The 22,833-nt window shown below is 44.2% G+C and overlaps 1 protein-coding gene across 1 annotated transcript; it reads left to right on the plus strand.

Annotated features, from left to right (window-relative positions):
* Nucleotides 1-12,323: 12,323 nt before the first annotated feature.
* On the plus strand, nt 12,324-20,076 carry LOC120017770 (aftiphilin-like). Its single transcript, XM_038960743.1, has 7 exons — nt 12,324-12,453; nt 12,602-12,728; nt 13,276-13,332; nt 13,885-14,001; nt 16,719-16,788; nt 19,123-19,219; nt 19,439-20,076. The coding sequence occupies exons 2-7, from the start codon at nt 12,711-12,713 to the stop codon at nt 19,587-19,589; spliced, it is 510 nt and encodes a 169-aa protein (XP_038816671.1). The 5' UTR covers nt 12,324-12,453; nt 12,602-12,710; the 3' UTR covers nt 19,590-20,076.
* Nucleotides 20,077-22,833: the final 2,757 nt, after the last annotated feature.

A 22,833-nucleotide genomic window follows, 5' to 3' on the forward strand; every position in this document is an offset into this window, starting at 1 on the left:
ATCTTGGAATGTGCCGGTGCTCAATGTGTTTCATTCTGACAGGGCTGAACCACAGTATGGAGCTCTTGACAACGAGCCATCGGGAAAACAAGAGAGTCTGTGTCCTGCCCCTGCCAAGCTGAGAGAGGGAGGAGGAAAGGAAGGAGATTGTCTGTGTGTGCATAAAATAAGTATGGGAGAGCGAGAGAGTGTGTGTGCAGTCTGTGTGCAGTCTGTGTGCAGTCTGTGTGCAGTCTGTGTGCAGTGTGTGTGCAGTCTGTGTGCATGTGTCTGAAAGAGAGAGAGAGAGACGAAGGGATGGAGACCGTGTGAGAAGGAGTGATAGGGTAGAGTCCGCTGGTTTGACATTTGACGTCTTGCCTGACAGACACAAATGCCTTTGTCGCAGTCACTGACTGATTACAGACAGGAAGTTATGCAGTTATGTGGAGGAGCAGTGGAATGGATTAAAGAAGCAATCAGCAATAACATAGCGGTTACCCCTCCACTGTTTTGGTAATACACATCTGAGGGATGGAGCTGCAGAAATGTAACCACGCTCAAATTCATAGACCAAGCTATGGATGTAAGGACTGACCATCCATGATATCAAAATGAAAGGACTGACCATCCATGATATCAAAATGATCAGTATTTACATTTTGACTGTTTTGATTTACAATTGCATTGTTTACTAACAATTGAGTAAAACTAGCTGATATTTTAGGTTCTGATGGGTTATGACAGATGACCTCATAAGCTCATTTAGAAGTTATATTCTTCAAGAATCAACGAGTATTATCATTAATTTAAAAGTCCAAAATGGAGTGTACCAATCACAGATTGCCCCTTTCAAACTGCTTTCCTCAGCCTGGGATGCCTCGGGAGAAACTAAGGGCATGTGTCTGACATACAAACCGTTATTTCATTTTTTTAAATGGTTAAAATGAGGTAAAGGTTAGGGGTTGAGGTTGGGGTTAAGGTAAGGGTCCGTTTTTGTTAAATCGGGCTGTCAATGGAATGCTCAGGATGACTCTCTTGATGGTTTGTTTATGCTCTGTACGGCCCCCTGCTGTTTCTTTAACAAACTGTTACCACTGGAATGTAGGTCTATGTACTGTTCAATAGTAACATTATTATCACATTCCTATTAAGAAGATCTAGCACCTTTTTAATCTACTTAAAATTATATTTATTTATTTTTTATGATTTCAAGATGTCTTTTTATAGATGTGATTTTGTAGCGGTAGGTAGCCTAGTGGTTAAGAGTGTTGGGCCAGTAACCAAAAAGTCACTGGTTTGAATCCCTGTACAGACTAGGTGAAAAATTTGTTGATGTGCCCTTGAGCAAGGCACTTAACCCTAATTGTCACTGAAACAGTGTTTGCTTCATAATGTAGAAACATCAGCTGTTATATGACTTGACTGATTCTGTGATATCCATTGGTAATAATGTGATGTAATCCTAAAAGATTATACAGACGATCTGACATGATTGAACATTACTCAGTAATCTAATCTGGTTGGAGTGATTGCTCGACCTAATCTGAGTCCCATGAGCACAGATAGCCAGAATGAGTTCTGAGGCTCAGTCAATGACTGTGTATTGCTGCCATAGCACGCTCCAGAGTTGTGGATGTCAATATTGAATGTGGACTGATGGTGATGTCTCCCAAATGGCACCCTATTCCCTATATAGCGCACTACCTTTGACCATCTGTGGTCAAAATTAGTGCACTACATAGGGATATGGGTGCTATTTGGGATGCAAAATGACTATGTTGTTATAACAAGGAATACATGACTTGTGGAGCCAAGTCTCATTTTCTGGGAGCTGAGGGCACCTTCAAGAACATAGATGTGCTTAAATGTATTTTCTCTCTTCAGCTGAGCGACGCCAGATGACCGGAAAAGGACCCTCATCTCTCTGAGACGTTGACCTTGACAATGTGTCAGTCAGACACATTAAATGACAAATAGCTTCTTCTATGTGGGTGTCGTTGAGTCCACTTAGCCTACAGAGGCCATGCATAGCGGTTCTTAATGGAAGAACATTCTCACTGAATGGATTGGATTCTTATAACCCATGATAATAATATTTATAACTCTGTATCTTTATGCCAGCCCGTCTGTCTGTCTGTCTGTCTTTCTGTGTCTGCCTGTCTGTGTGTCTGTCTGCCTGTCTGTCTGTTTCTTTCTTTCTCTATCTCCCTCTCAACTTGAATTACAATATTTCTCATGTTCAGCTGAATAAAATAGATGCAGCATGAGCATCCTTCAATCACAGTCCAGTAGTTGATATGTGACGTTTCTAGGTGTGTCTATGAGCACAGCGCAGCTGGAGTAGGCTATAACCTATGTTAACATTATTACAGTATGAATAAAGGATATGTGGCAATTCCATGTGAGCAGTGATGTGTTCATCACTGGTATATACTCTACACCTACATGCCATGCCAGGAAAGTATAGTTACCTACCCACTTTACCCAGATCTCATGTTTTGTAAATATTAAAGAAAAAAAATGTAAATAAACACTAACTCTAACAAATAAAAGGAGGATTTTACAAATAAAAGCATTTGGGCTGGCATTACAGGAAGTAACGAATCGGCACAATTGTTTTATTTGTTTGTTATCATGCCAACAGAGTGAAGTGGAGAGATGGTGTAACAGTAGCTTGATAGAGGCAGTGTAGCTAGCTACATTCCAGGCACCTGCTACGCTAATTATCATAACAGATACTCAAAATCAACATTTTGTTTCGTACATCTTAGTTTATCTGCACGTCCCGGTTGTGAGATGAACATGCCATAGCTACAACATCTGAAGGTAAGAGGGAAATAGCTAGCCAAGTAGCTATTAGCGAGCTAGTTCTTAGCTCTGGTCCTGGGCATTACGTGTGGCATTATGCAGCAAGAGCCTTCTTCAATGGCCTGAATCTTTCAATTCATCCATCAATGTTTTTTTCCCAGACGATGTTGTTTATTGACTGGCTTCAATATAGCTACTTTAAGTAAATATGTTGCTGAAGTGCTGACGAAGTGCTATATCTACCGCCACACTAGCTCATGCGAATGCGCTGGATCTGCAATATGGGCTGCATCCGACGTAGGCCCGTGGACCAGAGGTAGTTAAAGCAAACATTTCTGGTGTTTTCAAAAGCAAACACTTTTGTCTCATTTATGCTCACAGTTAACTGGCTAACGTTAACTATTAAGATCTACGTATCTAGTTTACTAGCTAGATATCTAATCACAGCATTAGTTAGCCTGCCAGTTTAAGACACCTGCCTAATCTCAAATGGGTCTGTTGTTGTTTCAAAGCTAGCTAACATTAGTAGCTAGCAAGAATGTATTTGTTTCTCAACAAGCTCGCTAGTTATATATTTTCTCATCATGACCTATATCTCATAGCTCAGGGTTGTCATCTCACTGTCAACAGACATCAACTTCATTTCCCACTACTACAGGGTATCAAAGGCAAGTGGTTTATCTAGCTAGTTAGAACAACACTAGCCCCTAATGACTCTCTGTTCCATTACATTACACGTAAGAGTCATTGGAGGAAGACGTCTTCTGCAGGGGGGAGTTTTGTTAATAGCCCTGACCCTCGGGCTGGACATTAACACGCATTGCTTGCGGTATGGTTATGAATGCACAATGAGTTTATCTTTCATATCAGCGAGAAATCATGTTAAATTGACACACCTTTATATAGGGTTAGTGTTCCAACGGCCATATCTACATATTACAGCAAATTAGCTACCTAGTGTAAGCGTAACTCGGGAAGTGTAGCAGAAGTGTAGTTTTGTTGGATGGAGGCCGAGGCGCACGTAGCTGTACAGATCTGTGCAACACTGCTCGTGTTTTTTAAAATGTCTTTAAGCGATTCTTTCTCGCTGATGAAACGTTAAAACACAGAGTTTGGATTGTAATTCACATTTTCCATTGACGGTAGATGTATATTCAGTGCAGTGTATTGGCATCATGTTACAGGTAGCTAGCTAACCGGCTCCTTCATTAGCTGGATAGCTATGGATAAGCCTATACCTCTATGTACTCACTGATACCTAGTAAATTAGTGGTGAAGGGATATGCTTGTTTGTTCACACACAGAAATGGTCGGACTTTAATGGTGTGCTGGTTGCTAATATTATGAAGTACAGAGTTTCTGGTGGAAGAGGCTCTACACTGTTCCCTATATAGTGCACTACTTTTGACCAGTCCAGAGGCCTATTGGCCCTGGTCAATAGTAGTGCACTATATAGGGAATAGGGTGCCATTTGAGACACAATCTGTTTATGTAGGTGCAGCCCTCACCCTCCCTATCTGTGAGCTGACTAGCGGAGCTCAATGGTGCTGCTGGATACAATTCCCTGGATCAGTTTACACTGGCTGACTGACTGATGGGCTCGTTGACAGACTGGCTGACTGGTGGTGTTGTGTAGGCTTTGTCCTGGCTACTGTTTCCACTCCAATGGCCTCAACAACAAGAAAACAACTAAGACTGAGGTAGAGAGTAGGCCTTTTGAGCCTAGAATAACTGATATTACAGGCAAGCAAGAGACTAAATAATAATACTTAACTTTGAGGTTATTTAACAGATTCTTATTGAATTGGCTCATGTAATGGGGAAAGTGTGTTTGTGTACTGTAAGATGCAGCTAGTCTATCAGTGGGGAGTTAAGTAGGTAGCTAGTTAGACCTGCGTTATAGATTACCCCGGGACCTTGATCTCTCTGTCATTCTCTCCTTGTCCCAAATGGCACCCTCGGGCTCACCCTGGTCAGAAGTAGTGCACTAGGGAATAAGGCACCATTTGTGATGCTCCCTCTGGCCTTGAAGGTGAAGGTCCTCTACTCTTCTTTCGAAGTGTGCAGTCATACACTCCCCTTACTGAGTAAACGGTTTCCGTTGCAAAACGTTTTGAAACAAGCCAAACTTTTTGCTACGGTCTGCGACTAATGAATACACCCCAGGTTAGTCCATCCTTAATGCACAACAAATAACACGTTGGCAAGCTTTACTCCCGATAAGGCCTGAAACAGTCTTGATTTAACATGTTGCTTACTGTGCCGTTAATATCTGATACTTAGTAATAATATAATATAGCCTAATATATTCCATTTAGCAGACACTTTTATCCATAGTGGCTTAAAGTAGTCCGTGCATACATTCTCATATGGGTAACCCCAGTGGGAACCTACAACCCTGGTGTTATCTAGGACCACTTCAGCCTATAAAACACCCATTCCTCTGAGGGATAAGACTGAACATAGTCCAATTTCAGAGTTAACAACCAAATCTCGCTGCTGCTGTTTTGCGTTCCACACATATTTGTGTTGGCAGTTCCTGTTTAGTGAGAGCACAAAGTCACGCATGGGGAAGTCAATGACACACAGGCTGCATTCAAAATGGCATCCTGTTCACCTATATAGTGCACTACTCTTGACCACGGTCCACATAATAGTGCACTTGGGTAGTAGTGCATCACGTCTGTAGCCGTGAAGTGCTTTGAAAGGCTGGTCATGGCTCACATCAACACCATTATCCCTGAAACCTTAGACCCACTCCAATTCACATACCGCACCAACAGATCCACAGATGATGCAGCCTCTCACTCCACACTGCCCTTCCCCACTTGGGCAAACGGAGCAGCTATGTGAGAATGCTGTTCATTGACTACAGCTCAGCGTTCAACACCATAGTGCCCTCAAAGCTCATCACTAAGCTAAGGACCCTGGGACTAAACACCTCCCTCTGCAACTAGATCCTGGACTTCCTGACGGGCCGCCTCCAGGTGGTAAGGGTAGTTAACAACACATCCGCCATGCTGATCCTCAACACAGGAGCCCCTCAGGGGTGCGTGCTCAGTCCCCTCCGGTACTTCCTGTTCACTCATGACTGCATGGCCAGGCACGACTCCAACACCATCATTAAGTTTGCAGATGACACAACAGTGGTAGGCCTGATCACCAACAACGATGAGACAGCCTATAGGGAGGAGGTCAGAGAACTGGCCATGTGGTGCCAGGACAACAACCTCTCCCTCAAAATGATCAAGACAAAGGAGATAATTGTGGACTTCAGGAAAAGGAGGACCGAGCACGCCCCCATTCTCATCGACGGGGCTGTAGTGGAGCAGGTTGAGAGCTTCAATTTCCTTGGTGTCCACATCACCAACAAACTGTCATGGTCAAAACACACCAAGACAGTCGTGAAGAGGGCACGACAAAGCCTATTCCCCCTCAGGAGACTGAAAAGATTTGGCATGGGGACTCGGATCCTTAAAAAGATCTACAGCTGCACCATCGAGAGCATCCTGACTGGTTGCATCACTGCCTGGTATGAACACAAGGCACTACAGAGGGTAGTGCGTACAGCCCAGTACATCACTGGGGCCAACCTTCCCCTGACACCACCTCCATACCAGGTGGTGTCAGGGGAAGGCCCTAAAAATTGTCAAAGACTCCAGCCACCCTAGTTATAGACTGTTCTCTCTGCTACCGGAGCGCCAAGTCTAGGTCCAAAGGACTTCTTAACAGCTTCTACCCCAAGTCATAAGACTCCTGAACAGCTAATCAAATGGCTACCCAGACTATTTGCATTGCCCCCCCCCCCACGCCGCTGCTACTCTCTGTTTATTATCTATGCATGGTCACTTTAACTCTACCTACCTGTACATATTACCTCAATTTCCTCGACTAACCGGTGCCCCCGCACATTGACTCTGTATCGGTACCCATGTATATAGCCTCCACATTGACTCTGTATCGGTACCCATGTATATAGCCTCCACATTGACTCTGTATCAGTACCCATGTATATAGCCTCCACATTGACTCTGTATCGGTACCCATGTATATAGCCTCCACATTGACTCTGTATCGGTACCCATGTATATAGCCTCCACATTGACTCTGTATCGGTACCCATGTATATAGCCTCCACATTGACTCTGTATCGGTACCCATGTATATAGCCTCCACATTGACCCTGTATCGGTACCCATGTATATAGCCTCCACATTGACTCTGTATCGGTACCCATGTATATAGCCTCCACATTGACCCTGTATCGGTACCCATGTATATAGCCTCCACATTGACTCTGTATCGGTACCCATGTATATAGCCTCCACATTGACTCTGTATCGGTACCCCCTGTATATAGCCTCCACATTGACTCTGTACCGGTACCCCCTGTATATAGCCTCCACATTGACTCTGTATCGGTACCCCCTGTATATAGCCTCCACATTGACTCTGTATCGGTACCTCCTGTATATAGCCTCCACATTGACTCTGTATCGGTACCTCCTGTATATAGCCTCCACATTGACTCTGTATCGGTACCTCCTGTATATAGCCTCCACATTGACTCTGTATCGGTACCTCCTGTATATAGCCTCCACATTGACTCTGTATCGGTACCTCCTGTATATAGCCTCCACATTGACTCTGTATCGGTACCCCTGTATATAGCCTCCACATTGACTCTGTATCGGTACCTCCTGTATATAGCCTCCACATTGACTCTGTATCGGTACCCCTGTATATAGCCTCCACATTGACTCTGTATCGGTACCTCCTGTATATAGCCTCCACATTGACTCTGTATCGGTACCTCCTGTATATAGCCTCCACATTGACTCTGTATCGGTACCTCCTGTATATAGCCTCCACATTGACTCTGTATCGGTACCTCCTGTATATAGCCTCCACATTGACTCTGTATCGGTACCTCCTGTATATAGCCTCCACATTGACTCTGTATCGGTACCTCCTGTATAAAGCCTCGCTATTTTTATTTTACTGCTGCGCTTTAATTATTTGTTACTTTTATTTTTTACTTATCAATTTTTTACTTCACTTATTTTTTCTTAACTGCATTGTTGGTTAAGGGCTTGTAGGTAAGCATTTCACCTGTTGTATTTGGTGCATGTGACAAATGAAATGAGATTTGACTATATAGGGAGTAAGGTGCCATTTGGGACTCAATCATACACTTGGGTGACGTGATTACAGTTGATGTCTGAGTAGCCAAAGGTTTTTTTTTCAACACTTTTCAAACAAGTTTGAAAGGTTCTCTTTTAAAAAAAAATCTTCTTACAATTGTTTCCTCCACAGGAGACCTTCTCCTGATGTTTACATTTAGCAGGGCTCTACGCTGACCTTTTTGTACAAGGAGCACGTTTGTGCCAAGTTGAAAAATGTAGGCGCACACAAATACATTTAGAAGCACAATGAAATATATTAAAGCTAGAATTCTAAAACTGTCTTGGTGCACGGGTGCTCATAGGATAGAATTCCAGGTCAGACAGCTAAATATTTAGGCGCATATGTGAGTAAAATGGTCGCTCTGTTTAGCCAAACTTACTCTGCTTTATTTGTTACTGCTAACTTACAATAGGAAGAGCATGTAGGCCTACTGTCTGTTAATAATGGCATATGGCTATGTAGAACAAGACCTACTGTCTGTTAATAATGACATATGGCTATGTAGAACAAGGCCTACTGTCTGTTAATAATGTCATATGGCTATGTAGAACAAGACCTACTGTCTGTTAATAATGTCATATGGCTATGTAGAACAAGACCTACTGTCTGTTAATAATGTCATATGGCTATGTAGAACAAGACCTACTGTCTGTTAATAATGACATATGGCTATGTAGAACAAGGCCTACTGTCTGTTAATAATGACATATGGCTATGTAGAACAAGACCTACTGTCTGTTAATAATGTCATATGGCTATGTAGAACAAGACCTACTGTCTGTTAATAATGTCATATGGCTATGTAGAACAAGACCTACTGTCTGTTAATAATGACATATGGCTATGTAGAACAAGACCTACTGTCTGTTAATAATGACATATGGCTATGTAGAACAAGGCCTACTGTCTGTTAATAATGACATATGGCTATGTAGAACAAGGCCTACTGTCTGTTAATAATGACATATGGCTATGTAGAACAAGACCTACTGTCTGTTAATAATGACATATGGCTATGTAGAACAAGACCTACTGTCTGTTAATAATGTCATATGGCTATGTAGAACAAGACCTACTGTCTGTTAATAATGACATATGGCTATGTAGAACAAGGCCTACTGTCTGTTAATAATGACATATGGCTATGTAGAACAAGACCTACTGTCTGTTAATAATGTCATATGGCTATGTAGAACAAGACCTACTGTCTGTTAATAATGTCATATGGCTATGTAGAACAAGACCTACTGTCTGTTAATAATGACATATGGCTATGTAGAACAAGGCCTACTGTCTGTTAATAATGACATATGGCTATGTAGAACAAGACCTACTGTCTGTTAATAATGTCATATGGCTATGTAGAACAAGACCTACTGTCTGTTAATAATGTCATATGGCTATGTAGAACAAGACCTACTGTCTGTTAATAATGACATATGGCTATGTAGAACAAGACCTACTGTCTGTTAATAATGACATATGGCTATGTAGAACAAGACCTACTGTCTGTTAATAATGACATATGGCTATGTAGAACAAGGCCTACTGTCTGTTAATAATGTCATATGGCTATGTAGAACAAGACCTACTGTCTGTTAATAATGACATATGGCTATGTAGAACAAGACCTACTGTCTGTTAATAATGTCATATGGCTATGTAGAACAAGACCTACTGTCTGTTAATAATGACATATGGCTATGTAGAACAAGGCCTACTGTCTGTTAATAATGTCATATGGCTATGTAGAACAAGGCCTACTGTCTGTTAATAATGTCATATGGCTATGTAGAACAAGACCTTCCTTTTATTTTTCTCCCACCACCACATTTATTTGATTGATTGAACATTCAGGCTGTCTTCTAGTAGTACTCAACCTGTCTGTGTGTTCTCCCTCCAGATCTATGAGGCCTTCAGCCAGGAGAGCTCTCCCATGGAACAGGAAGTGATGCCCATATACTCCTCCTCCCCCCCTCCGCTGGACGACGAATCAGGGGGAGAGGAGGACGATGACGAGTTTGGGGATTTCTCTGGGGGTGTGGCAATGCCATCCAACCAGCCGTGCCCCTCCACAACAGACCCCGCCTCCCCAATCCCATCAACGGTGCGCTTTAGTGTTAGTAACTCCTCCTCTTTCGCCGGAACTACCCATAGCAACGGAATCTCGAAACAGTTCAGAGCAGCTGACGACCTGAAGAAGCCACGGGCGCCGGTGGTGGACCAATCACAGCCCGCTAATACTGGGACCTCAGAGGTTGGCAGGGTTCGGCCGGTGTTGGAGGTCAAAGGGCAGCCCTGTCATTGCAACCTCCCTGACCTCCCTCTCACTAATGGGTTTACCAAGCGGCATCACCAGGGAACTATGTCTGCAGGTAACAACTTTAGTCCCATAGGGCTGTCATGGAGTTGTTAGTGAGGTTTTTGTTGTATTGTGTTTTTATTCCTCAATCATTTTTAATATGTACTGTTGTACTCAAATGGCTGAGGCATCTCTATATGTATTTTAAATACGTTCCAATAAAATGTACACATTAATTCACCACAGGTCTTGTACCGGCTGGCCTGGGCTCCCCCAGCCAGGAGCAGGGGTTTGCAGACTTCTCTGCGTTCGCCGAGCCAGAGATGGAGCTGGAACCCTGGTGCTGCGGCTTCACTCACAGTACGGAGCACAGGAAGGACGGCAGGACGGAAGGGACAAACCTAACCAACGGTTTCTGCAATGCACACTCGGTCCAGAAGGACATAGAGCAGCGGGCCAGAATAGAGCCTGGCGGGCCTGACTCTCAATGTTTAGCACAGCAAGGGGACAGGGACTGCACTGGAGTCCAGCAACACTGTGAGCTAAGGGGCCACCCTCAGGACTCTGACCTCTTAGCCACCACGGAGGTGCTCTGTGCTAGGGGTGAGGGGCTGGGGGAGCCTGGGGAGAGGGCACCCAGCATCAACAGGGATAGCACGCTTACACAGGACCCAGAACTGGGAGGGAGGAGGGTGGATGAGGAGGAAGATAAGGAGAGCGAAACAGAGGACAGTGTCTCTCCTCTCCCCACCACAGTCAGTGGGTCAGTGAGTGAGGAGTTTTCCTCCTTTGGTGAGGCTGTGTCGTCAGACGGTTTGGAGGAGTTTGGGGACTTTGGCGAGACGGTCTTCACTCCCTCGTCAATAGGGGAGGAGGAGAAGGAGAAAGAGGAGGTGCAGCGGAGTGACCTCATGGAGGAGACCGAGACAAAGATGGTGGAGGAGGAAGAGGAAGAAGAGGACTTTGGAAACTTCAGGGATGCTGGATCCTTTCCTAGCCAGGAGGACTTTGCTGACTTCAACCAATCGGAGTCCAGGACACAGGAGGGCTTTGGTGACTTTGACCAGGACTATTCTGAGGACCCAGGTCCGACCCAGGCGTGTGGGGAGGAGGTTGGACAGGGAGACCTTCCCCTCAGCGACAGCTTTGCAGACTTCCACTCTGCTCCCCTGGAGGGGCAGGGTGATAGGGAGGAGGGCTGGGGGGCATTTGGGGACCAGAGAGGTCTGTCAGAGGTGGAGACCTGGGCAGAGTTTGGAGAGGAGGATAGAGCCAGGCGGACAGAAGAGGCAGAGGAGAAGAAGGGGGGAGAGAATTTTCAGGGAGGTGCTGCTGTACGAAGGGACAGTCTGCAGGTGAGTGGTCTTCTGAGTTAGTAGAGTGGATTTATATTGCGTAACGCCGGAGAGACAGTCCCAGCTCCGACACCTCACATTTTCCCCAACACGGCCGACACACAATTTATACCAGTGAGATGAATGGTCAACTGCCGCATGCTCAAATGTGAAGTGATAGAGCGTTGGGACTCCCAACAGGATTCTCCAGGAGTCTGGATAACGAGGCATCCTACAGTACTTAGTTGTCCCACGTCTGGTAGAAATCCACTCTGACATTTGTAGTTTGTTTGTCATAATTCTGCCCAGATGGTTTTTATTATTGTATCAATAGATTGTCACTGCAGTTAGCCTAGAGGTTGCTCCTAGAGGTTGCTCCTAGAGAGAGGTTGTTCACACTAAAATGAGTTTGCTGGAATAAGACAGTTCCTGTCAGACTTCAGTTTGCTTCAAAATCAGGTAGATGGACATAGTTAGTTTAAAAATCTTACCCATTAATTGTTTTTAGTTATAATGTAGTACACTGCTCTGTACTAGATCTCAAACAAGCCCTGTCTCTCCCATTCAGGCCTCCCTGTCTATCCGGCTACAGAGAGTCCTACAGACCAGCTTCCCTGCAGTGGCAGTCCCAGAACTGGATCTGGAGAGGGAGGAGACCGGGGAGGAGACCGGGGTGGAGGGGGAGGAGACTGGGGAGGAGACAGGGTTGGAGGAGGAGGAAGTGGAGGAGGACAGTGGGGTTGAGGTGTTGAATGTACTCAGCCTCAGGGCTCTGCTGGAGACTCTAGACACACAGCCTGAGGAAGAGGAGACGAAGGGGCTCAACCACACTGCACACTGGTGAGGGAACCTCTAGTGATGATGATGATGATGATGATTATAACGATGATGAGGATGATGGTTCAGTGGAATAACAGCAGATAGCATTGGAGGCTGGCCAAAGCACTACTCTGCTGTATGTGACCGCCTCCTTGTTTGCTTTACCCAGGGTTCCTAGGGGCGCGTGGCGGCAGCCTCAGGACCTCCACGATGCCGTGGGCCTGGGATTCCAGTGGGGCGGTTCCCATAGCAACAGGGCCCTGCTCCGTTGTCTGGGGATGGACACCAGGAACATGGTAACGGCCTCTTTTCAGTTTAAAGCCACACTGTAATTATGTGAATGGCTCCATGTGTAGCAGAGTGAGCCACAGCCTCCTCAACAGAATAACAGCAGATGTAAACAACAGTAAGAAAATGGACGGATGACATTTCACATGACTTTATAACATCTACATATATAGTGCTCAATGAATGCCTTTCCATTAGAGAAACATAACTAAATAAAACATGAAGCCATCTGTCTTTGACAACAACAACATCAACGATGTAGTAAGTCTTGTCTGTCTGTCCGTAAGCCCCTCCCTCCCTCCCTATAATTCCATGTACATCATCTACTGTAAATGTGTCTATATATCCCCTCTACTATGTAGAAGTGCTCTGTTGTTGCTGTATCTATAGTGTACATACTGTATGTGGATTATATGTCAATTCTTCATCTATAATATAATGTTATTCTGTCTGTATATTGTGTTTATTGGTGTAAAAGCAGCACCGTTTCACCAGCTTGAATTCCTGCTACATGTTAATTACTTGGTGATTTCTGATTCTGTCTCTCCTCCACAGTTGTTCACTGGTCAGAGAAAGCAGCCTGTCATCGTTCCTGTGTTTGCAGCCAGCCTGGTGAGTGGACTGATGGAGATACTGTACTGTGTCCCAAATGGAACCCTATTCCCTGTACAGTGCACTACTTTAGACCAGGGCCCATATGGACACAGTCCATGGTGGCCCTAGTTCCATTTCTGTCCCTAGATCCTCCCCCTAAGCATGTGTACCAGTCAGTTTGTTCTGTCATGCCACTCCTTGTTATGCAAAACATGACCAGGAGTTGTCATGACAGCACAAACAGATCTGGGACCAGGCTACCTTCCCTTAGCCTTGTATGCTGATAGCCCCTTAATGTTCACAGATCTAAAACTACTGGGTAGGTGGAAAGCAATAAGATGATGGCTTGGCAGTCGGCCATATTGCTTTCTCCCTCTCCAAACCTTTCATCATGTGACATGTATTCCAAGTGTCTTGTGCCAAGTGTTTCATGGTGACCTCTTTCTTTCTCTGCCTCTCCCTTTCCCCTTCACCTTTTATTCCCTATCGCTCTCCCATCTCTCTCTTTCCCCCGTCATCCCCCCTCTCTCCCCTCTCTCTCTCTCGCCCTCTCCCCTCTTTCTCTCTCAGGGAATGTTAGAGCCCACCAAAGAGCCACTGAGAGCAGCTTCAGCTGCAGAGAAGACTGCTGCCACAGCACAAGCACTTCCTGGGTCACAGGAAACCACCACCACCTCGTCAATAAAGGTACAGAAACAGGTGTAGGGAGAAGTTGTTCTAGATGCTGATATGTGGTCCATTTAGCATTTTCCCTCCAAATGGTTACAGTTAGAATTGGGGGAGGTGAAGCAGATCCTAGATCTGTACCTAGGGGAAACTTCACTCCAGAGCATGTTACCAGCTGTTAAACTCTCCTCCGTCTTTGTTTCCTTAATCCCGCACCCCTTTCTCAAAGCTCATTGGAGGAGGTTTGAGAGGAGGGACCTTAGATACTCTCTTCAAAATGAACTTTGAGAGAGAGGTAAGAATAGTTATGTTCCTTGAATTGAGGACAGAAGAGGCTAGGATGTGACAGTTGGTAATGTTTCCAGACAGCCTGTGGCTAGGATATGACAGTTGGTAACGTCTCCAGACAGCCTGTGGCTAGGATGTGACAGTTGGTAATGTCTCCAGACAGTCTGTGGCTAGGATGTGACAGTTGGTAATGTTTCCAGACAGTCTGTGGCTAGGATGTGACAGTTGGTAATGTTTCCAGACAGTCTGTGGCTAGGATGTGACAGTTGGTAATGTTTCCAGACAGCCTGTGACTAGGATGTGACAGTTGGTAATGTCTCCAGACAGTCTGTGGCTAGGATGTGACAGTTGGTAACGTCTCCAGACAGCCTGTGGCTAGGATGTGACAGTTGGTAATGTTTCCAGACAGCCTGTGACTAGGATGTGACAGTTGGTAATGTCTCCAGACAGTCTGTGGCTAGGATGTGACAGTTGGTAACGTCTCCAGACAGTCTGTGGCTAGGATGTGACAGTTGGTAATGTTTCCAGACAGCCTGTGACTAGGATGTGACAGTTGGTAATGTCTCCAGACAGTCTGTGGCTAGGATGTGACAGTTGGTAATGTTTCCAGACAGTCTGTGGCTAGGATGTGACAGTTGGTAACGTTTCCAGACAGTCTGACTAGGATGTGACAGTTGGTAACGTCTCCAGACAGTCTGACTAGGATGTGACAGTTGGTAATGTTTCCAGACAGTCTGTGGCTAGGATGTGACAGTTGGTAATGTTTCCAGACAGTCTGTGGCTAGGATGTGACAGTTGGTAATGTTTCTAGACAGTCTGACTAGGATGTGACAGTTGGTAACGTTTCCAGACAGTCTGACTAGGATGTGACAGTTGGTAACGTCTCCAGACAGTCTGACTAGGATGTGACAGTTGGTAATGTTTCCAGACAGTCTGTGGCTAGGATGTGACAGTTGGTAATGTTTCCAGACAGTTTGTGGCTAGGATGTGACAGTTGGTAACGTCTCCAGACAGTCTGACTAGGATGTGACAGTTGGTAATGTTTCCAGACAGCCTGTGGCTAGGATGTGACAGTTGGTAATGTTTCCAGACAGTCTGACTAGGATGTGACAGTTGGTAATGTTTCCAGACAGTCTGTGGCTAGGATGTGACAGTTGGTAATGTTTCCAGACAGCCTGTGGCTAGGATGTGACAGTTGGTAACGTCTCCAGACAGCCTGTGGCTAGGATGTGACAGTTGGTAATGTTTCCAGACAGTCTGACTAGGATGTGACAGTTGGTAATGTTTCCAGACAGTGTGTGGCTAGGATGTGACAGTTGGTAATGTTTCCAGACAGCCTGTGGCTAGGATGTGACAGTTGGTAATGTTTCCAGACAGTCTGACTAGGATGTGACAGTTGGTAATGTTTCCAGACAGTCTGTGGCTAGGATGTGACAGTTGGTAATGTTTCCAGACAGTCTGACTAGGATGTGACAGTTGGTAATGTTTCCAGACAGTCTGTGGCTAGGATGTGACAGTTGGTAATGTCTCCAGACAGTCTGTGGCTAGGATGTGACAGTTGGTAATGTTTCCAGACAGTCTGACTAGGATGTGACAGTTGGTAATGTCTCCAGACAGCCTGTGGCTAGGATGTGACAGTTGGTAATGTTTCCAGACAGTCTGTGGCTAGGATGTGACAGTTGGTAATGTCTCCAGACAGCCTGTGGCTAGGATGTGACAGTTGGTAACGTCTCCAGACAGTCTGTGGCTAGGATGTGACAGTTGGTAACGTTTCCAGACAGTCTGACTAGGATGTGACAGTTGGTAATGTTTCCAGACAGTCTGACTAGGATGTGACAGTTGGTAATGTTTCCAGACAGTCTGTGGCTAGGATGTGACAGTTGGTAATGTCTCCAGACAGTCTGACTAGGAGGTGACAGTTGGTAATGTTTCCAGACAGTCTGACTAGGATGTGACAGTTGGTAACATCTCCAGACAGTCTGACTAGGATGTGACAGTTGGTAATGTTTCCAGACAGCCTGTGACTCACACAGTATACCCAACACAAACAGGGCAACATTGGGCACTATATTTTACACTCCCTTGATAATGAAGGTAACCCTAAACTCTGACCTAGGATCAGATATCCTTACAGCAGATCCTAACCTTAGCATTAGGAGAATAATGATAATATCTGACCCGAGACTAACAAACTCCCAATTCCTCTGTGCTGTCCTCTATCCATCACGAAGACCTGGCCATATTCACAAAGCATCTCGGAGTAGGAGTGCTGATCTAGGATCAGTTTAGTCTTTTAACTCATAATGAATAAGATTACATGAACCAGGGGGACCTGATCCTAGATCAGCACTCCTATGTCTGATGTGCTTTTGTGAGTATGGGCCTTCAAGAGACTGTGTTGACTAGAAGTCACACTGCTGAGCCTCACTAGAGTTTGTTCCTTCCGCCAGCAGGGGGCCCCCCAGCCTTGGTCCCAGTTTGACTGGAGCAGCAGTGGCCTTGGCGTCAACCGTCTGGATGGTACGTCCTCCCACTGAGCCCCCTACCTACAGGGCCAGAGATGAGGCTGCTGTACACACTCTCCCCCTCCGACTGCTGCTACCTGACTCCTGTTTCTCTCTTTGGTTCCAATGTCCACACCAGCATACTAGACTACCATTTATAATGAAGCAATGTGTTGGACATACTAGACTACCATTTATAATGAAGCAATGTGTTGGACATACTAGACTACCACCTATAATGAAGCAATGTGTTGGACATGCATTCTAAGTAAGTGGTATGCAAGTGTGGACTTTGGAACATAGTCCCTATCACTCTCCCTCTCCCTCCTCTCCATCCCTCCTCTGTTCCTCTCTTCACATTGAGGTCTCCCTCTAAATGGTACTACTCATTTTCATGACTGTCTTTCCCTTTAATTGTATCTTGTACTGTGGAATCCCAAGGCTCTCTCTATATGTCTAACTTAATCGGCTACCTCATCTGCCCTGTATAGAGTGATGCTGATGAGGTTTCTCACTTGTTACCCTTCATCACTGATCCAAACACTGTTTCTTATTGCACTGGGTGAGAGATCTTTCAGTATTAGTGGAGGGAATGGGGCAAAGACAAGTCAAGCCATATAGATGAATGTGTGGCCATAGCCTAAAGGGAATCCCCCCAGTAGCTGCATTTTGGTTGTAGTAGAAATAAGCTCATGTGAAAAAGCCTGAAATCTAGACCTGTTCTGTACTAACATTCCACTCCTTGTACTTTGTCATATGCCAAAAATTATGTTTGGCATGACATGAAGTGGAATATTAGCACAAAAAGACTGGTATCCAGACTAGAGAAAGCCAGGATCCTCTTACTGGTACCCAGGGTAGAGAAAGCCAGGATCCTCTTACTAGTACCCAGGCTACAGAAAGCCAGGATCCTCTTACTGGTACCCAGGATAGAGAAAGCCAGGATAGAGAAAGCCAGGATCCTCTTATTAGTACCCACGCTAGAGAAAGCCAGGATCCTCTTACTAGTACCCAGGCTAGAGAAAGCCAGGACCCTCTTACTAGTACCCAGGCTAGAGAAAGCCAGGATCCTCTTACTAGTACCCAGGATAGAGAAAGCCAGGATCCTCTTACTAGTACCCAGGCTAGAGAAAGCAAGGCTACTCTTACTGGTACCCAGGATAGAGAAGGCCAGGATCCTCTTACTAGTACCCAGGCTAGAGACAGCCAGGATCCTCTTACTAGTACCCAGGATAGAGAAAGCCAGGATCCTCTTACTAGTACCCAGGATAGAGAAAGCCAGGATCCTCTTACTGTTACCCAGGATAGAGAAAGCCAGGATAGAGAAAGCCAGGATCCTCTTACTGTTTTCTGTTTAAGCTGCTATTCTGTGTTTTCTTATATTCTTCTGTATCTTTACTTTTCATTTTCTTTGTAAAATAAAGAGGACATATGTATTCAGTGAACTGAAACTGATCTTTACAATCACTGTGATATATTAACACTATCTGCAAAAAAACAATTTGATTTAGCTTGAATATGTTTTTATTTTTAGATTCCCCCAACCAATGATATGCTTTTAGGTTCTTTCAGTGTGGTTGCAATAAACACTGTTGTAAATACGTGAATAAACCTCTTTCTAATATATTACACCTATCTGAGCTGTCCTGCCTCTTGGTTTTCTCTGGCTGTTCTATCACCACTGACTACTTTCCTCCATAGACATGGATAGATGTAACACATCCTGGTTTAACACCGGCAGTGCCATTGAGGCCGTTCACCATAAGGAAGGAGTCAACTGGGTGGGAACTTCTATAGGATAAGTAAGGATAACAGAATTCCATCCAGGTCAGCAGGAAGGATCTGCCAATGAATTATACTCCTGAACAAACATTCCATACCTGGATGTGGCTGTAAATCACCTACCTTGGCCTTAATGCCTGTTCAGACAATACACTCCAGGAGGCTGTATGCAAACCCTTTCAGTTTGTTTACCGACTGTAAATTAACTCATTTAAATAAAATGGAGAGAGCCCTCAATATTGCTGCCCATGCTGTCACAGAAGCCAGGATGGCAAAGATGTAAGGAAGAGCCCTCTATCCAACTCTATGCTGCTTTCCTCTGTTCTGTAGATTCTTACTCCAGCTCTATACTGCCACCCACTGTGTTGAAAGACCAAATGCTTGATGGTTTCTTCACCACTTGCTAGTAGTTTGTACACCTTTATTTGGACCAAGGACAGAAGTGCTATGGTGGTCTTTTTGTTTTGAACTCTAAACACAGGTACAATGTGTGTGTACATATGTATTGTGTGTGTGTAAATGTATTGCGTGTGTGTGTGTGTGGTGTGTGGTGTGTTTGTGTGTGAAGTGGTGGATCCAGAACTAGCCAGTGACACCAGCAGCCGTCTAGCAGACACCCTGAACCACCTCATGTCTACTATGGAGAACACCTCTACCTCCACCAGGTCAGACTGACACACACACACACACACACACACACACACACACACACACACACACACACACGCACGTAGAGATCAATAATTGCTAATCAAGCATAATCGATTGGATTTATATCGTGCTTTGCCAGGTCTGAAAGAGCTTTGCATGGAAAGAAGGGAAACTCACCTGCAATCAAATGTCGCCTCTTTGTTTTTCCCATCTTAATGTGTTGTGTGTGTCAGGAAACCCCATAGGGATGAGGAGGATCAGCTGAGTGAGGAGGCAGCCAGGGTGATCTGTGGGCTGGCTGACCTGTCCTTCATGAAGGCTAAGTTCCTAATGTTCCCCATCACCCTCACACCAGCCGCTGGCTCTGGTACACTGCTAGAGTGATGCACACATACACATGGATGGATGCACACACACACAAACACAGAAGACTTCTCCTCTTCAAAGCTAGATTGAACATTAATTCAAAGTCAAAATGTTGATAATCAGTAATATGGTGAAATACTGTAGTTAGTCTTTTGTTCTGAATGTATTGGTGTATTTATGGTGTGACACGGTGGTTGAGGTCTAAGACTGATCCACACTTACCTCCAGTCATCTGCCTCGTTCCCCCAGTGGTATTTGATCAATTTCCTGTTTCTCTTTTCAAGATGGACATTTTATCTTCATGTATTTATTCTTAATGTGTGTATAGTTATTCATGTGAATTCATCATAAATCCATAGGAAATATATTGTATTTAATATTTACATAACAGATTGGTTCTAACAATATTTATATGATATATGTTTGTGTTGTTGATCCAGAGTGTGATTTCCTCTTAAATGGCACCCTATTCCCTATATAGTGTACTATTATTGACCAGAGCCATATGGGACCTGGTGAAAAGTAGTGCACTACATAGGGGATAGGGTGCCATTTGGGATAAAGCCTGTCATCATGGGGTTAACTACTGTTAAAGAATATAATACCACAAGTCTTAATGAATAGGGCCTCCAGAACCCTACAGTTTCTGATTAGTGTCTCAGGGGAAACGCAGTCCTTTGTGTTCAGATGATCTGCCATTAAAGGGGCAATCCAGTATTGGTACATCCATTTTTTTAACCTTTAAATGAATGATAAATAGCCATTGATTGTTAAAGAATGTAACGTATAAATGCCTCATGAGCTCAGTTCAACTGTCTTACCCCATCAGAACCCAAATAATCAGCTTGTTTCACTACATTGCTTGTAAACAATGTAATTAGTAAGTAACGCTGTATAGCTTCAGAACATGGTTAAACTATCATTTTGATCTTGTGGATGGTCAGTCCTTGTATCCATCCTTGCTTCATCTTTGAATTTGAGTGGTTTAATTTCTCCAGCTCCACCCCTCAGCTGTTTACCAAAAGAAAGTAGCGGTCGCCCATTTAGTTGCTTGAATCCCAGATTGCCCCTTTAAGGATCATATGGTGGTGCTCACAGGTAAAGAGCAATATTTATTTTTTTGTTACGTTTTGTGTGCTTGATATTTGGGTTTGTGACAGTTTCTCACAATTGTTCCCGCTGCCTGTATACATTTTCAAGGATGCCTTTGCACATTCTCAAGATATTAAATGAATGTGACCTATAGTTCACTGGTGCTGAATAATAAGATCTGTGGAGGAAAACTATGGACTGTAAAATGTAAGGGACTTCCTATGGAAAAAGACTAAAGAGCCAATGGAAAGGTTTCAATACCTTGGGGTCTTTTTAAACTAGTGTGAATGTAGCTATTTATTTTAGTGTACATACAAATAAAAATGTATTTAAGAAGGGTTACATGAAGGTGTGTGTGTGTGGTTTTGTACTCTGTGAATGTCAGGTGTTACAGGCGCTTACAACCAATGATCATCCCAACCACACAGGATGACCTCTGCTCTCTGACCTCTGCTCTTTCTTGTTAAATGGTCAAAATGCTCAAACAACATTTTTACTATTTTTAATTCCTTCATTTTCACTCTCCACACCATTTTATTTTCTGACGTGTTGTAAAGAGGGTAAGAATTTTTATCAATAACATTAAGTGGGTTATATTAAACCTTTTATTTTCCATGATTCTTAAAAAACGAACAACTAGCTTGACAAAGCAGTGTTCTCTATAAGAGCATAGTAAGGCCAATAATGAATAGGATGCTGGTCTGTTGGTTGATATCTGGTTCTGATCTTTATAATCGATGTTTCTTTGTTAGAACAATTGTCTCTTTCAGGAATAATGGAGACTGGACCAGACAGTCTGTTTGTGACTCTCCTGTTTGTGACTCTCCTGGTAACTACACTGCTAATTCCCTCTGTGTCTGGTAACTACACTGGTAATACCCTCTGTCTGGTAACTACACTGCTAATTCCCTCTGTGTCTGGTAACTACACTGGTAATACCCTCTGTCTGGTAACTACACTGCTAATTCCCTGTGTGTCTGGTAACTACACTGCTAATTCCCTCTGTGTCTGGTAACTACACTGGTAATTCCCTCTGTCTGGTAACTACACTGGTAATTCCCTCTGTCTGGTAACTACACTGCTAATTCCCTCTGTGTCTGGTAACTACACTGGTAATACCCTCTGTCTGGTAACTACAGTGTTAATTCCCTCTGTGTCTGGTAACTACACTGATAATTCCCTCTGTGTCTGGTAACTACACTGCTAATTCCCTCTGTCTGGTAACTACACTGATAATTCCCTCTGTCTGGTAACTACACTGCTAATTCCGACTGTGTCTGGTAACTACACTGCTAATTCCCTCTGTGTCTGGTAACTACACTGATAATTCCCTCTGTCTGGTAACTACACTGCTAATTCCGACTGTGTCTGGTAACTACACTGGTAATTCCCTCTGTCTGGTAACTACACTGCTAATTCCCTGTGTGTCTGGTAACTACACTGCTAATTCCCTCTGTGTCTGGTAACTACACTGGTAATACCCTCTGTGTCTGGTAACTACAGTGTTAATTCCCTGTGTGTCTGGTAACTACACTGATAATTCCCTCTGTGTCTGGTAACTACAGTGTTAATTTCCTGTGTGTCTGGTAACTACACTGATGATTCCCTGTGTGTCTGGTAACTACACTGCTAATTCCCTCTGTGTCTGGTAACTACACTGCTAATTCCCTCTGTGTCTGTTAACTACACTGCTAATTCCCTCTGTGTCTGGTAACTACACTGGTAATACCCTCTGTCTGGTAACTACACTGCTAATTCCCTCTGTGTCTGTTAACTACACTGCTAATTCCCTCTGTGTCTGGTAACTACACTGGTAATACCCTCTGTTTGGTAACTACACTGCTAATTCCCTCTGTGTCTGTTAACTACACTGCTAATTCCCTCTGTGTCTGTTAACTACACTGGTAATACCCTCTGTCTGGTAACTACACTGCTAATTCCCTCTGTGTCTGGTAACTACACTGCTAATTCCCTGTGTGTCTGGTAACTACACTGCTAATTCCCTCTGTGTCTGTTAACTACACTGCTAATTCCCTCTGTGTCTGGTAACTACACTGATAATTCCCTCTGTGTCTGGTAACTACACTGGTAATTCCCTCTGTGTCTGGTAACTACACTGATAATTCCCTGTGTGTCTGGTAACTACACTGGTAATACCCTCTGTCTGGTA

This window comes from Salvelinus namaycush, chromosome 22 (assembly GCF_016432855.1).
Source record: "Salvelinus namaycush isolate Seneca chromosome 22, SaNama_1.0, whole genome shotgun sequence".
Classification (NCBI taxonomy): Eukaryota; Metazoa; Chordata; class Actinopteri; order Salmoniformes; family Salmonidae; genus Salvelinus; species Salvelinus namaycush.